The 13,597-nt window shown below is 62.9% G+C and overlaps 1 protein-coding gene across 1 annotated transcript in view; it reads right to left on the bottom strand.

Moving 5' to 3' along the window:
* The window catches only part of LOC144258824 (POU domain, class 2, transcription factor 2-like), a 29,927-nt gene that overhangs the window by 10,544 nt on the left and 5,786 nt on the right, over positions 1-13,597 (bottom strand). Inside the window, exons 6-12 of the mRNA XM_077806943.1 lie at positions 12,573-12,678; positions 12,027-12,118; positions 11,382-11,543; positions 11,084-11,225; positions 10,610-10,758; positions 2,479-2,655; positions 1,075-1,147 (exon numbers count right to left, since the gene is read on the bottom strand). Of these exons, the coding sequence (XP_077663069.1) occupies positions 1,075-1,147; positions 2,479-2,655; positions 10,610-10,758; positions 11,084-11,225; positions 11,382-11,543; positions 12,027-12,118; positions 12,573-12,678 (901 nt within the window). The remainder of the gene's footprint in view (positions 1-1,074; positions 1,148-2,478; positions 2,656-10,609; positions 10,759-11,083; positions 11,226-11,381; positions 11,544-12,026; positions 12,119-12,572; positions 12,679-13,597) is intronic.

The following is a 13,597-nucleotide window of genomic DNA, read 5'->3' as shown; positions in this document are numbered from 1 at the left end:
CCGGGGGGCAGTCAGGGGACCAGGAGCGGGGTGGGTTGGATGCGGCGGAGGCTCTGGGGTGGGGGAGTGGTCAGGGGACGGGAAACGGGGGAGTTGATAGGCATGGAAGTCCCGGGTGGCCTGTCAGGGGGCAGGGGTGTGGATAGGGGTCGGGGCAGTCAGGGGACAGGGAGCAGGCGGGGTTGGATGGGGGTGGGGTCCTGGGGGGGCGGTTAGGGGCAGGGGATCCCGGGAGGGGGCGGTCAGGGGACAAGGAGCGGTGGGGATTGGATGGGTTGGGAGTTTGGAGGGGGGCAGGAAGTAGGAGAGGGTGGGGGCCAGGCTGTTTGGGGGTCACAGCCTTCCCCACCTGGCCCTCCATACAATTTCGAACCCCGATGTGGCCCTCGGGCCAACAAGTTCCCGCCCCCCACCCAGCCTATGGTGACACAGGCCTCCAAGTACTCGTTCAATCTAGGCCCTCTTGGTCAGGTCCAGTTTGTGCAGGTCCTAGGTAAACAGGGAGCCTCGCTGGCTCAGCCTCCCGCACTGACCAGGTCCCGTTTCTGTAGGTCCTACGTAAATAAAGTGCCTCAGTCTCACTCTGCTGACTGGACAAATGGACGTAAATCAGACGTCAAGAATGATAACAGTCAAAAACCAGCCAGAGAGCACTCCCCCCCCCGGCGCTCCATGACCGATCGGCAAGTGGCGAGTCTTCGACAACGAAACCTCAGAGCCGGACCCCAAGGAGAGGCTGCAGAACCGGGCCCCGTGTGCGACCTGGGCACCATCCCATGCGGCCTGAGTAAAGCCTGGGAGCGGCTGGGCCCCGACACGAAGTGCAAACCGCTTCCCTCCTGCCACTCCCGCTTCCGCTGGGCCCCCCCGGGGACCGCTACGGGACGAGCCCACGACGTCCCGGGCTGCCTGCTCTCCCTACTGAACCTCCGCTCCGGGCACCTGAGGAAGGGGGCTCTAGCCCACGGAAGCTGAGGCCCAGGTCCGTGGCTTGGGCCCTGAGGGCCAGCGGCCTCCTCGCGGGCTAACCCGGCTCCCCGGCCGGTCCCGGGGCCGCGCGGGGGCAGGACGCACCTGTTGTGCTCAGGCTGCTGGAAGCCTGGGAGAGCGGGAGGCTCCCGCCGGGGCCGGGGCCGGGGCTCGTCACCTGGGCAGAGAGAGGGAGAGCCGGGGTCAGGGGCTGCGAGGCGCCCAGCTCTGGGGGGGCTCTCCCCCATGTGCAGGGTCGGTAGGTACCACGGGAGGGCTGGGCGGGGGGGTTGGCACCATGGGGGGATGGGCGGGGGTACGTACCAGGGTGGGGGGGTCATACCATCCGGGGGCTTTACAGAGAGGGTAGCTCATACCATGCGGGGATAGGACCGTGGGGGGGTACATACTATATGGGGTCTGTGGGGGGTACGTACAGTGTGAGGGCCATACCCGGGGGGGTCGGTACATACCCTATGGGGGGGTGTCAGTAGGTACCATGTGGAGGCTGTCCCCAGGATTCGGTACATACCATGTGGGGGCTGTACCTGGGGGGTCCGTACATACCGTGTGGGGGTTATGCCCAGAGGGTCAGTACGTACCATGTGGGGGGGGCCGTACCCGGGCGGAGGGGTCGGTACGTACCAGGCGGGGGCCGTACCCGGGGGGGTCAGTATGTACCATGTGAGGGCCATACCCAGGTTTGGTACGTACCATGTGGGGGCCATACCGGGGGGCTCGGTACAAACTATGTGGGGGGCCGTACCCAGGGTGTCGGTACGTACCATGTGGAGGCTGTACCAAGGGTGTCCATAGGTACCATGTGGGGGGGGCCGTACCTGGGGGAGGGGTCGGTACGTACCATGCAGGGGCCCTACCCAGGGGGGTTGGTACGTACCATGCGGGGGGGGCCGTACCCGGGGGAGGGGTCAGTACGTACCATGTGGGGGCCCTACCCGGGGGGAGGGGTCGGTACGTACCGTGCGGGGGGGCCGTACCCAGGGGAGGGGTCGGTATGTACCATGTGGGAGCCGTACCCGGGGGGGGTTGGTACGTACCGTGGGGGGGGGGGGGCCGTACCCGGGGGAGGGGTCAGTACGTACCATGCGGGGGGGCTGTATCTGGGGGAGGGGTCAATACGTACCATGCGGGGGGGCCGTACCTGGGGGAGGGGTTGGTACATACCATGCGGGGGTCCTACCCGGGGGAGGAGTCGGTATGTACCATGCGGGGGGGCCGTACTCAGGGGAGGGGTCGGTATGTACCATGCGGGGGGGCCCTATCCGGGGGAGGGGTCAGTACGTACCATGCGGGGGGCCGTACCCGGGGGAGGGGTCGGTACGTACCATGCGGGGGGGGCCATACCCGGGGGAGGGGTCAGTACGTACCATGTGGGGGCCGTACCCGGGGGGGTCAGTACGTACCATGCGGGGGGCTGTACCCGGGGGAGGGGTCGGTACGTACCATGCGGGGGGGGGGCCGTACCCGGGGGGAGGGGTCGGTACGTACCATGTGGGGGCCGTACCCGGGGGGCTTGCCCTGGGCGGGCAGCATGGGGGTGCTGCTGCAGGGGTTGATGCGTTTCTCCTTCTGGCGGCGGTTGCAGAACCAGACCCGGATCACCTCCTTCTCCATGTTCAGCTGCTCCGCGATCAGCAGGATCTCCTCTGAGGTAGGCTTCTGGTTCTGGGGGCCGCGACATAGGAGGAACAGAAGAGTGGCAGGGTGGGTCAGAGCAAAGGTCCATCCAGCCCCGTGCCCTGTCTGCCCACAGCGGCCCGTGCCGGGTGCGCCCGAGGGAATGACCAGACCCGGGAATCGCCCACCGATCCATGCCCTGTCGCCCATTGCCAGCTCCTGGTACACAGAGGCTGGGGACACCATCCCTGCCCAACCTGGCTAACAGCCGATGCTGGCCCTGGCCCCCATGAACTTATCTACTTCCTTCTTGAACCCTGTTAGTGTCTTGGCCTTCACACCATCCCCCAGCAAGGAGTTCCACAGGTTGATGGTGCGTTGGGTGACGAAATACTGCCTTTTGTCTGTTTTAAACCTGCTGCCTATTCATTTCATTGGGTGACCCCTCGTTCTTGTGTTCTGAGAAGGAGTAAATAACACTTCCTCATTGACTGTCTCCACACCGGTCATGATTGTATAGACCTCTGTCATATCCCCCCTTCGTCGTCTTTTCTCCGAGCTGAAAGGGCCCAGTCTTACTCATCTCTCCTCACATGGCAGCCCTTCCATCCCCCTCATCATTTTTGTTGCCCTTTTCTGAACCTTTTCCAATCCAATGCATCTTTTTTGAGATGGGGCGACCGCATCCGCACGCAGTGTTCAAGGTGTGGGCGTCCCATGGAGGCAACATGATATTTTCTGTCTCATTATCTCTCCCTTTCTTAATGAGTCCCAGCGTTCTGTTCGCTTTTTTGACGGCCGCTGCACATGGATGTTTTCAGGGAACTCTCCAAAGCGACGCCCAGATCTCTTCCGTGAGTGGTAACAGCGAATTTAGACCCCATCATTGTATATGTGTAGCTGGGACTACGTGGGTCTTAACTACCTTGAGTAGTTTTGTATCATCTGCAAAATTTCTCACCTCACTGTGGGACGGAAGTGGGGGATTTTCTTAATGGTTTGCATTAACACTGCGTATGCCCCCGTTTCCCTGTGTGCTGCACAGACCCAAGTGTGACCTCAGCTGGCAGCCGGGACCCCAGGCACTGGCCTGGAGATGGGGGACCCAGCGACTGGTGAGCAGGAGACCCAGCCCAGCTTGGGAGCCAGCCGGTTCTGGCTCAGGGGGAACAATGGGCTGAGGAGGGAGGGGCCCAGTGACCTCTTCACCTGGGACCAAAGACAAAGGACAGAGGAGGGGCTGGTGGGGGAGGGGATTTAGGGGCCTGCGCTGGGCTGGGGACAAGGAGCAGCCACAGCCCATGGGGACGGGGACAGACCCAGCTGGCCGGGGCTGAGACTGGCCAGGCCCCAGGGCCCCGAGAACTGCCCAGGCTGGGTCCAGACCTTCAATAACCCTCCTGTGTGATGCTGACGGGGAGTCCCTGCAGCTAGAGATCGGGGGGCGCTGCACCCTCTGGGGGTGGGGGCCCCGGGGGCCCAGAACAAGGGGACTCCCTGAGGGGCCCCTGGCAGAGCAACGGCTGCTGGGGGCTCGGAGGTGTGGTCCCAGGAGGTGGTGAGGCCCAGGGCCTAACCCCGCAGGGGAGTGCACCCCTGAGATGGGTTGTCATACTGGGGGGTTGTGATGAAGTGGGACTGTTCTTATTGTTTCCTCTGAATAGTGTGGGGGTGCCTCAGTTTCCCCTATGCAGTTCTTAAGTATCTGGGGGGTGGGGTAAGGGTGTCTGATCATTGCAGAGCCCTAGAGGGCAGGTGTGTGCAGGGGTCTGGACACAGAGAATGGCCGACACCCTGTTTCCTGGCCACTGATGGCCTGGGCCCTTCCCCCCTGCGAGGTGAGAGCTAAAGGGCTGGAGAACAAAGGAACTGAGAAGGAGGGGCTGGAGATAGTTTCAGTTTGGGGCTGGCTGGGACACGGAGTGAAATGGTGGGCCTAAGGGGGCCCCAAAGAAGTTGGGGTGCAGGATCAGCTACCTGCAGAGATGGTTTGGAGACCTGGCCAGATGGCGTCCTGGACATTGCCTGTGGCTGGAGTCAGGGCAGGCCGCTCGGCCCGGCACCGGGGATCCACCCAGCAGGGGCTGGAATCTCCAATGGGGTGTGGGGACGACAACAGAGGATGGGGGTGGACAGGGGACTGGGGGTGGGGGACGGGGACAGTGAGTACTGGGGACAGGGCTTAAGAGAGCTGAGACTGAGGCTTTGTCCTGAGGTGGGGAAACTGAGGCACAGACAACAAGGACTGGGTCCTCAAATCCATCAGCTGAATTCCAGACCGAGCAGCAGGAGGGTCCCTCCTTGGAGAAGCTGAGGGCCCTGTGGGCCCCCATGTTGCAAGGCCCCGGGCAGGACTGCAGGGAAAAATCCCTGTGCGAGAAGGGATCTGGTACTGGGAAAGGGCCCCTGAGGAAAATCTGAACCGTGGGGAATCAGGAGGCAGCTGGTGGTCCCCCAGAACTGCCGCTGCCGGCTCCTGTACCCTGCCCACGGTGCCCCCCGCTGCAGAACCTGTAGTGGCCCGGAGTCCTTGATGCTGGCCGGCAGTACTGCCGGTCCGGTGACCCCTGCCAGAGGGCGGGGAAGGCCCGGGACAAGGGGAAAGCGACTTTGGGACCCTTGCCCATCATAGAGGAGCCTTTCCAGACGCTGACCATGGACATCGGGGGGCCCCACAGCAGGGCGACCCGGGCAGGGAAGAAATACATTCTGCTGGAGGTAGATTTCGCCACCCGCTACCCCGAGGCAGCAGCCTTGACCTGCATCGAGGCAGACGCCGCGGCAGATGCGCTGCTGACCATCTTCAGCCGAGGGGGGTTCCCCCGGGAGGTCCTTACAGACCAGGGGTCCAATGTTGTGTCAGCCCCACTCCAGTGCCTGTGGGAGAAGTGTAGGGTCCGGCCCACTTGGGCCTGGGCGTATCCCCCTCAGTCCAACGGGCTGGTGGGGTTAGAGATTTAACGGACCCTGCCGACGATGCTGAAGACTTTCGTGGAGTGGCACCCGCAGGACGGAGACAAGTATTTACCCCACCTGCTGTCCGCATACCGGGAGGTGCCCCAGGAACCCAGGGGGGTCTCTGCTTTGCAGCTACTATATGGGAGGGCAGTGAAGGGTCCCCTGGGCTTGGTGGGGGACGGATGGGAGGGGAAGGCTCCCCCGATGGAGAATCAGTGGTGGAGCATGGCCTGACTTTCCGGGAACAGCTCGCTGAGCTCCTGGGTCCGGCCAGGGAGAACCTAGCCAGGGCCCAAGGGAGGCAGAAGGTCTGGTACGACCGCTCAGCCTACGGCCCCCGCAACGAAGATGATCGGGGGCTGGGGCACGTGACTTATGAGGAGAGGCTGAGGGAACTGGGGATGTTTAGTCTGCAGAAGAGAAGAATGAGGGGGGATTTGATGGCTGCTTTCAACTACCTGAAAGGGGGTCCCAAAGAGGGTGGAGCTCGGCTGTTCTCAGTGGTGGCAGATGACAGAACGAGGAGCAATGGTCTCAAGTTGCAGTGGGGGAGGTCTAGGTTGGAGATTAGGAAACACTGTTTCACACGGAGGGAGGTGAAGCCCTGGAATGGGTTCCCTAGGGAGGTGGTGGGATCTCCATCCTTAGAGGTTTTTAAGGTCAGGCTTGACAAAGCCCTGGCTGGGATGATTTAGTTGGATTGGTCCTGCTTGGAGCAGGGGGTGGCACTAGATACCTCCTGAGGTCCCCTCCAACCCTGATATTCTATGGTTCTATGACCAGCTGAGGGGTCTCATCCGGTGAGGTAGAATAAGCCACGAGCTGCCTGAGACGAGCCCTTCAAGGTCACCCAGCAGCTGAATGAGGAGAACGATGTGGTGGACCTGCCCAGCCAGGCTCACAGCCACCGAGGGGACCAGGTCAACATGATGGAGACGTACTGTGACAGGGAGAGGCTGGTCCTGGCCATGTGTGGCCAGTGGGAGAAGGGGGAAGATCCCCTGCATGGGTCTCTTCCCTGTGACCAGAGCTGGTCTCTTGCTGGACTCAATTTCCCTCTCTGATCAGCTAACCCCTGTCTGGCAGGCAGAGATCAGACAGGCCCTGCATTCGTACCCACAGCTGTTCTCCAACTGGCCTGGGCTCACAAACCGAGCTGTCCACTGGGTGGAGCCGGGAGGCCGTCCTCCCGTCAGGTGTTCCACATTCAGAGTATTGGGGAACACAGCCCAGGCCCTGGAGGGAGAGGTTGGGGACATGCTGGTTTTAGGGATGATCCAGCCACCCACCAGCCCTGGGGGCCTCTCCCATGGGGCTGGTCCCCAGGAAAGATGGGTCGATCCCAGTCTGTGTGGCCTATCGGAAGCTCAGTGCCATCACCGTGTCTGATGCTGGCCCATGTCTAGGCCTGACGAGATCCTAGACAAGATGCGGGGGACTCGGTACCCCACGACCAGGGATTTCACCAAAGGCTATTGGCAGGTGCCTTTGGATCCCAATGCCAGACAGAAGTCGGCTTTCACCACCCCATACACGTTCCTGGTCCTGCCTTTCGGCCCCAGGGGGGCTGTCAGTGCTGGGTGGATCAGATGCTGGGGCGGGAGGGTCGAGGACGCTGCCCTTCCATATCCTGACGACCTCTGTGTGTTTAGTCAGACCTGGGAGGACCAGGCGTCCCAGGTGAAGAGGGGGCTGAGTCGCCTCCAGGAGGCAGGGCTGACGGTAAAGGCTGGGACATGCAAGGTGGGGATGGCAGAGGGGTCGTACCTGGGACACAAGGTGGGGAGCGGCTGCCTAAAGCCAGAGCCGGCCAAGGTGGGGCAATCAGAGACTGGCCTGCTCCCCGGACTATGAAACAGGCCCAGGCCTTTATCGGGATGGGGGGGCACCACTGGAGCTCTGTGTCGGCCCCCATCACTGAGCTATGCAAGAAGGGGAAGCCAGACAAGCTGGTCTGGACCGGGCAGTGCTCAAGGGCTCTCTGTGCGCTGAAGGAGGATCTGGTCAAGGGCCCAGACTTTGACAAGCCCTTTATGGTGCTCACCAATGCCCCAGACACAGGGCTGGGCGCGGTGCTGGTTCGAAGGGAGAGAGACACCCTACCGGGCACCGGAGCAGGAAGCTGCTGCCCCAGGAGCAGGGCTATGCAGCCGTAGAGAGGGAATGCCTGGCCCTGTGGTGGACCTTAAGAGGCTGCAGCCGGATCTCTTTGGGCCTCACTTCACGGTGTACCCGGACCACTCGCCCTGCCGCGGTTGCACCAGATGAGAGGGGCCAGCGTCAAGCTCCTGAGGTGGAGTCTGTCCCTCCAGGAGTATGAGATGGGGGTGGTCCACGTTCAGGGGAGTGCCAATGTTCTAGCTGATGCTTTGTCCCGGAGAGGGGGCCCTGAACGTCCCCTGGTCACCGGCTGGAGTGACCCCGCTCAGTTCAGACTCGAAGGGGGGAAAGATGTGACAAAGTGCGGGATTTTCTTAGTGTTTTGCATGAACACTGTGTGTGCCTCAGTTTCCCTGTGTGCTGCATGTGTAACAAGGTTGGGGGAGGGGGTTTGTTGTTGCAGGGGACCAGGTGTGACCTCGCTTAGCAGCCAGGACCCCAGACACCGGCCTGGAGATGGGGGACCCAGTGACTGGTGACGGGGAGGCCCAGCCCAGCTTGGGAGCCAGCCGGTTCTGGCCAGTGGGGGGACAATGGGCTGAGGAGAGAGGGGCCCGGGGCCCTGACCAGCCAAGTCCTTGCAGGGGGGAACAAAGGAGGGAAGAGAGGGGCCCCAGCGGCCTGTTTATCTGGGACCGAAGACAAAGGACAGAGGAGGGGCTGGTGGGGGAGATGATAACAGCTGATCGGCTAGAAGGAGGGGGCTGGGCTGGGGACAAGGAGCAGCCGCAGCCCATGGGGACGGGGACAGACCCAGCTGGCCGGGGCTGAGATTGGCCAGGCCCCAGGGCCCCAAGAACTGCCCGGGCTGGGTCCAGACCTTCAATAACCCTCCTGTGTGACGCTGACGGGGAGTCCCTGTAGCTAGAGATCGGGGGGCGCTGCTCCCTCTGGGGGTGGGGGCCCCGGGGGTGGGGGCCCCGGGGGTCCAGAGCGAGGGGACTCCCTGAGGGGGCCCCGGCAGAGCCAGGCTGCTGGGGGCTCGGAGGTGCAGTCCCAGGAGGTGGCCAGAGGGCCCAACCCCGGAGAGAGCTGACCCCCAAGTTGACCTCGGAGTATTGGTTGATCACAGGATGACTATGAGCCGCCAATGTGATGGGGCCGGGAGAAATGCGAATGCGGCCTTGGGATGCACCAGGCGAGGCGTTTCCAGTGGAGATAAGGAGGCGTTAGCACCGTTACACCAGGCCCTGGTGAGACCTCGTCTGGAATACGGGGTGCAGTTCTGGTCTCCCGTGTTTAAGAAGGATGAATTCAGACTGGAACAGGTACCGAGAAGGGCTACGAGGATGATCCGGGGAATGGAAAACCTGTCTTATGAAAGGAGACTCAAAGAGCTTGGCTTCTTTAGCCTAACCAAAACTAAAAGAAGGCTGAGGGGAGATAGGATTGCTCTCCATACATATATCAGAGGGATAAATACCAGGGAGGGAGAGGAATTATTTAAGCTCAGTCCCAATGTGGACACAAGAACAAATGGATATAAACCGGCCATTGGGCAGTTTAGACTTGAAATTAGACGAAGGTTTCTAACCATCAGAGGCGTGAAGTTCTGGAACTGCCTCCCAAGGGGAGCAGTGGGGGCAAAAGACACATCTGGTTTCAAGACTAAGCTTGATAAATTTATGGAAGGGATGATATGATGGGATTAGCCTAATTTTGGCAATTAATTGATCTTCGACTATTAGCGGTAAATAGGCCCAATGGCTTGTGATGGGATATTAGATGGGGTGGGATCTGAGTTACTACAGAGAATCCTTTCCTGGGGGGCTGGCTGGTGAGTCTTGCCCACATGCCCAGGGTTTAGCTGATTGCCATATTTGGGGTCAGGAAGGAATTTTCCCGCAGGGCAGATTGGCAGAGGCCCTGAGGGGTTTTCTCCTTCCTCTGCAGCATGGGGCCCAGGTCACTTGCTGGAGGATTCTCTGCTCCTCAAAGTCTTTAAACCACAAGTTGAGGATTTCAATAGCTCAGACACAGGTCAGGGGTTTATCGCAGGAGCGGGTGGGTGAGATTCTGTGGCCTGCGTTGTGCAGGAGGTGGGACTCGATGATCACGATGGTCCTTTCTGAGCTTAGAGTCTATGAATCTGATTCTAAGAAGGGCTGTCACCCTGGGGGTTCCTCCCAGGGGCCGCAGGGAGCCGAGCGAGCACAGGGGCCTGGGAGCCCGTGACACACTGTCTTCCCCTTTTTCCAGATCATTTATGAGTATGTTGAATAGGACTGGGCCCAGGGCAGACCCCTGGGGGACACTACTATTTACCTCTCTCCATTCTGAAAACTGACCATTTCTTCCTCCCCTTTGTTTTCTATCTTTTAACCAGTTACCCATCCATGAGAGGACCTGCCCTCTTATCCCACGACTGCTCACTTTGCTTAAGAGCCTTTGGTGAGGGGCGTTGTCAGAGGCTTCCTGACAGACCACGGACACTATAGCCACTGGACCCCCCTTGTCCACACGCTCGTTAACCCCTCGGAGAGCTCTGGTGGGCTGGGGAGGCCTGACTTCCCTTCACAAAAGCCCTGTTGACTCTTCCCCAACGTCTATGTTCTTCACGATGGTTTCAGCCAGCGTGCCCGGGACTGAAGTCAGCCCCGCCGGCCTGGAATTGCCGGGGTCCCCTCGGGAGCCTTTTTAAGGATTGGCCTCCCATGAGGCCCCCTCCGGTCCTGTGGTGCAGAGGCTGATGGAACCGACAGGTGACGGACCACCACTACAATGGGGGTCCCTCGCAACGCTGCGGGATGGCAGGGAGCACCATGGGAGGGGGTTCCCCAGGGGGATGGGGGGGGTCTCTCCAGGAAGGGTCTTCCTGGGGCGGAGGGTCTCTGGGGTCCAAGTGAGGCCGGGGGTGGCGGGGGGTCTCTCCGAGGGGGCTCACCGCGAGAAAGCTCTTCTCCAGGGCAAAGCGCACGTTGGTCTCGATGCTGGTCCGTTTCTTGCGCCGCCGGCCCGGCAGCCCGTCAAAGCCCAGGCTGGGGCTGCTCAGCTGGTTGGGGCTGGGGAGGGTCGAGTCCACCGACATGGTCTCTGGGGGGCGCACAGACCACTCACTCAGGCCCCCACTATCCTGCCCCCAGCCTGCGCCATCCCGGTCCCAACCCACCAGACTCACTACCCTCCCAGAGCCAGGAGAGAACCCAGGAGTCCTGACTCCCAGCCCCGCCCTGACCCACCTTCTGGGCCCCAAAGCCCATAGACACCCAGCACACAGACATCCACCCCAGGAGTCCCCCAGCCCAAAGCCTGATACTCCCCCTCTGTGTTGCCCATCCACAAAGTCCCAGGCATGACCAGCTGGGCCCCCCAGGTCCCCAGACCTCCCTCCCAGAGGTCCCAGCTGTCCCCCCCTCACCGGCATCATTGAGCCACTTCTCCAGCAGCGGCTTCAGCTTGCACATGTTCTTGAAGCTGAGGTTCAGGGCCTCGAAGCGGGAGATGGTCGTCTGGCTGAAGTCGTTGCCGTAGAGTTTCCCCATGGCCAGCCCTACGTCGCCCTGTGGGGGGCAGGGGTGTCACAGTCAGCAGCAGGGCCCCCCAGCAAGAGAGGACCCAGGAGTCCGGCTCCCAGCCCCCCTGCTCTAACCACTAGGCCCCCGTCCCAGAGCCAGGAGAGGACCCAGGCGTCCTGGCTGCCCCTCCCCCAGCTGTACCTGCGTGAAGCCAAGCTTGATGCGGCGCTGTTTGAAGGTGCGGGCGAACTGCTCCAGTTCCTCCAGGTCGCTGGGCTCCTCGGGGTGCGCCGGCGGCTCCAGGCATTTCGGGGGCTGGGGGTGCGCAAGGTGGGACTCGGGGAGGCCCGGCCGAGTCACTGGCTGGGGGGGACAGGGGGTCACTGGGGGGCACAGGAGACAGGGGGATCCATGCACCCCAGCAGCCAGCACAGACCTCGTGCCCCGTGCTGGATGGGGGGATGGATGGACAGACGGATGGTGTGGGGGGTGATGGACGGATGGACAGATGGTGTAGGGCTGATGGACGGAGGGACGGATGGATGGTGTGGGGGGAGATGGACGGATGGACAGACAGATGGTGTGAGGGGAGATGGACGGATGGATGGTGTGGGGGGAGATGGACAGACGGATGGTGTGGGGCTTATGGACAGGGACAGACGGATGGGGGTGGGGGGAAATTGACGGATGGACCGACGGATGGTGTGGGGGGGTGATGGACGGATGGACCGACGGATGGTGGGGGGGGTGATGGACGGACGGACAGAGGGATGGGGGTCGGGGGATGGACAGACAGACAGGTGGGAGGTGGATATCGACCCCTCTGCCCCCCCCCACCCGGCTCACCTGTGCGGGCAGCCCGGCGCGGGGGGGGGTTGGCAGGAGCCCCCCCGGGCTTTGCTGAGGTAGCTGAAAGAGATTTGGTGTCGGGAGCAGCCCTGCAGGAGAGGAGAGAGAGTGAGCCCGGGCGCCCTGCCCCTGCAATGCACCTGCCTCTGGGGGGGCGTGGGGCTGGGCATACAGGGACCCCTCACCCGGGCAGAGATGCCGCCCCTCTGGGGTGGTGCGTGGGAGCTGGTGCTAGAGGGCTCCCTGGCCGAATGCTGCAGGAGCGGCTGGGGGGCAGAGGCTGGGGGGCCTTGCCCAGCTGGGGGGGGAAGGCACTGGGGGGGCTGGTGGGGAGAGGCTGGGGGGCCGTGCCCGGCAGGGAGGGTAGGGCGCTGGGGGGGGGGCTGGGGGGGAGAGGCTGGGGGACCGTGCCCGGCAGGGAGGGTAGGGCGCTGGGGGGGGCTGGGGGGGAGAGGCTGGGGGACCGTGCCTGTCGGGGAGGGCAGGGCGCTGGGAGGGCTGGGGGGGAGAGGCTGGGGGGCCGTGCCCGGGGGGGGGCTGTACCTTGCTGTCCTTGCTGGGCCTGTGGCAGCAGGAACTGGGCGGGCGGCTGGAGGTGATGCCCAGGGACAAGCACCAGCTGCTGGAGCTGAAGGAGCTGCTGGATGTCCTGGGGGACAGAGAGAGGGTCAGGGGGAAAATGGGGGCAGGGCCTGGCACCGTGTGGGGCTCAGAGCCACAGTGCGGCCACGGTGCATGGCAACTGACTGCTCTCCCCACCTGTGGTGCACAGCGAGACGCAGTGACCCCCCGCAGTGCCCGGCGCAGTGCAGTAACATCTCCTGCAGTGCCCAGCTGGGCGCAGTGACCCCCCGCAGTGCCCGGCGCAGTGCAGTAACATCTCCTGCAGTGCCCAGCTGGGCGCAGTGACCCCCCGCAGTGCCCGGCGCAGTGCAGTAACATCTCCTGCAGTGCCCAGCTGGGCGCAGTGACCCCCCGCAGTGCCCGGCGCAGTGCAGTAACATCTCCTGCAGTGCCCAGCTGGGCGCAGTGACCCCCCGCAGTGCCCGGCGCAGTGCAGTAACATCTCCTGCAGTGCCCAGCTGGGCGCAGTGACCCCCCCCTGCAGTGCCCGGCGCAGTGCAGTAACATCTCCTGCAGTGCCCAGCTGGGTGCAGTGACCCCCCCCGCAGTGCCCGGCGCAGTGCAGTAACATCTCCTGCAGTGCCCAGCTGGGTGCAGTGCCCCCCCCCACAGTGCCCGGCGCAGTGCAGTAACATCTCCTGCAGTGCCCAGCTGGGTGCAGTGACCCCCCCCGCAGTGCCCGGCGCAGTGCAGTAACATCTCCTGCAGTGCCCAGCTGGGTGCAGTGACCCCCCTGCAGTGCCCGGCGCAGTGCAGTAACATCTCCTGCAGTGCCCAGCTGGGTGCAGTGACCCCCCCCGCAGTGCCCGGCGCAGTGCAGTAACATCTTCTGCAGTGCAGTGACACTTCCCCTTGCTTTGTGTGATGCAGAGACACCCCCCAAGATGCCCAGCGCCCTGCAGTGACACCCCCCATGCTCCCAGCAAGATGCAGTGCCCCCCATG

This window comes from Eretmochelys imbricata, unplaced genomic scaffold, assembly GCF_965152235.1.
Source record: "Eretmochelys imbricata isolate rEreImb1 unplaced genomic scaffold, rEreImb1.hap1 Scaffold_38, whole genome shotgun sequence".
In the NCBI taxonomy this organism is placed as follows: Eukaryota; Metazoa; Chordata; order Testudines; family Cheloniidae; genus Eretmochelys; species Eretmochelys imbricata.
Note: the sequence above shows the minus strand (reverse complement) of the source record. Positions and strands in the feature narration are given on the sequence as shown.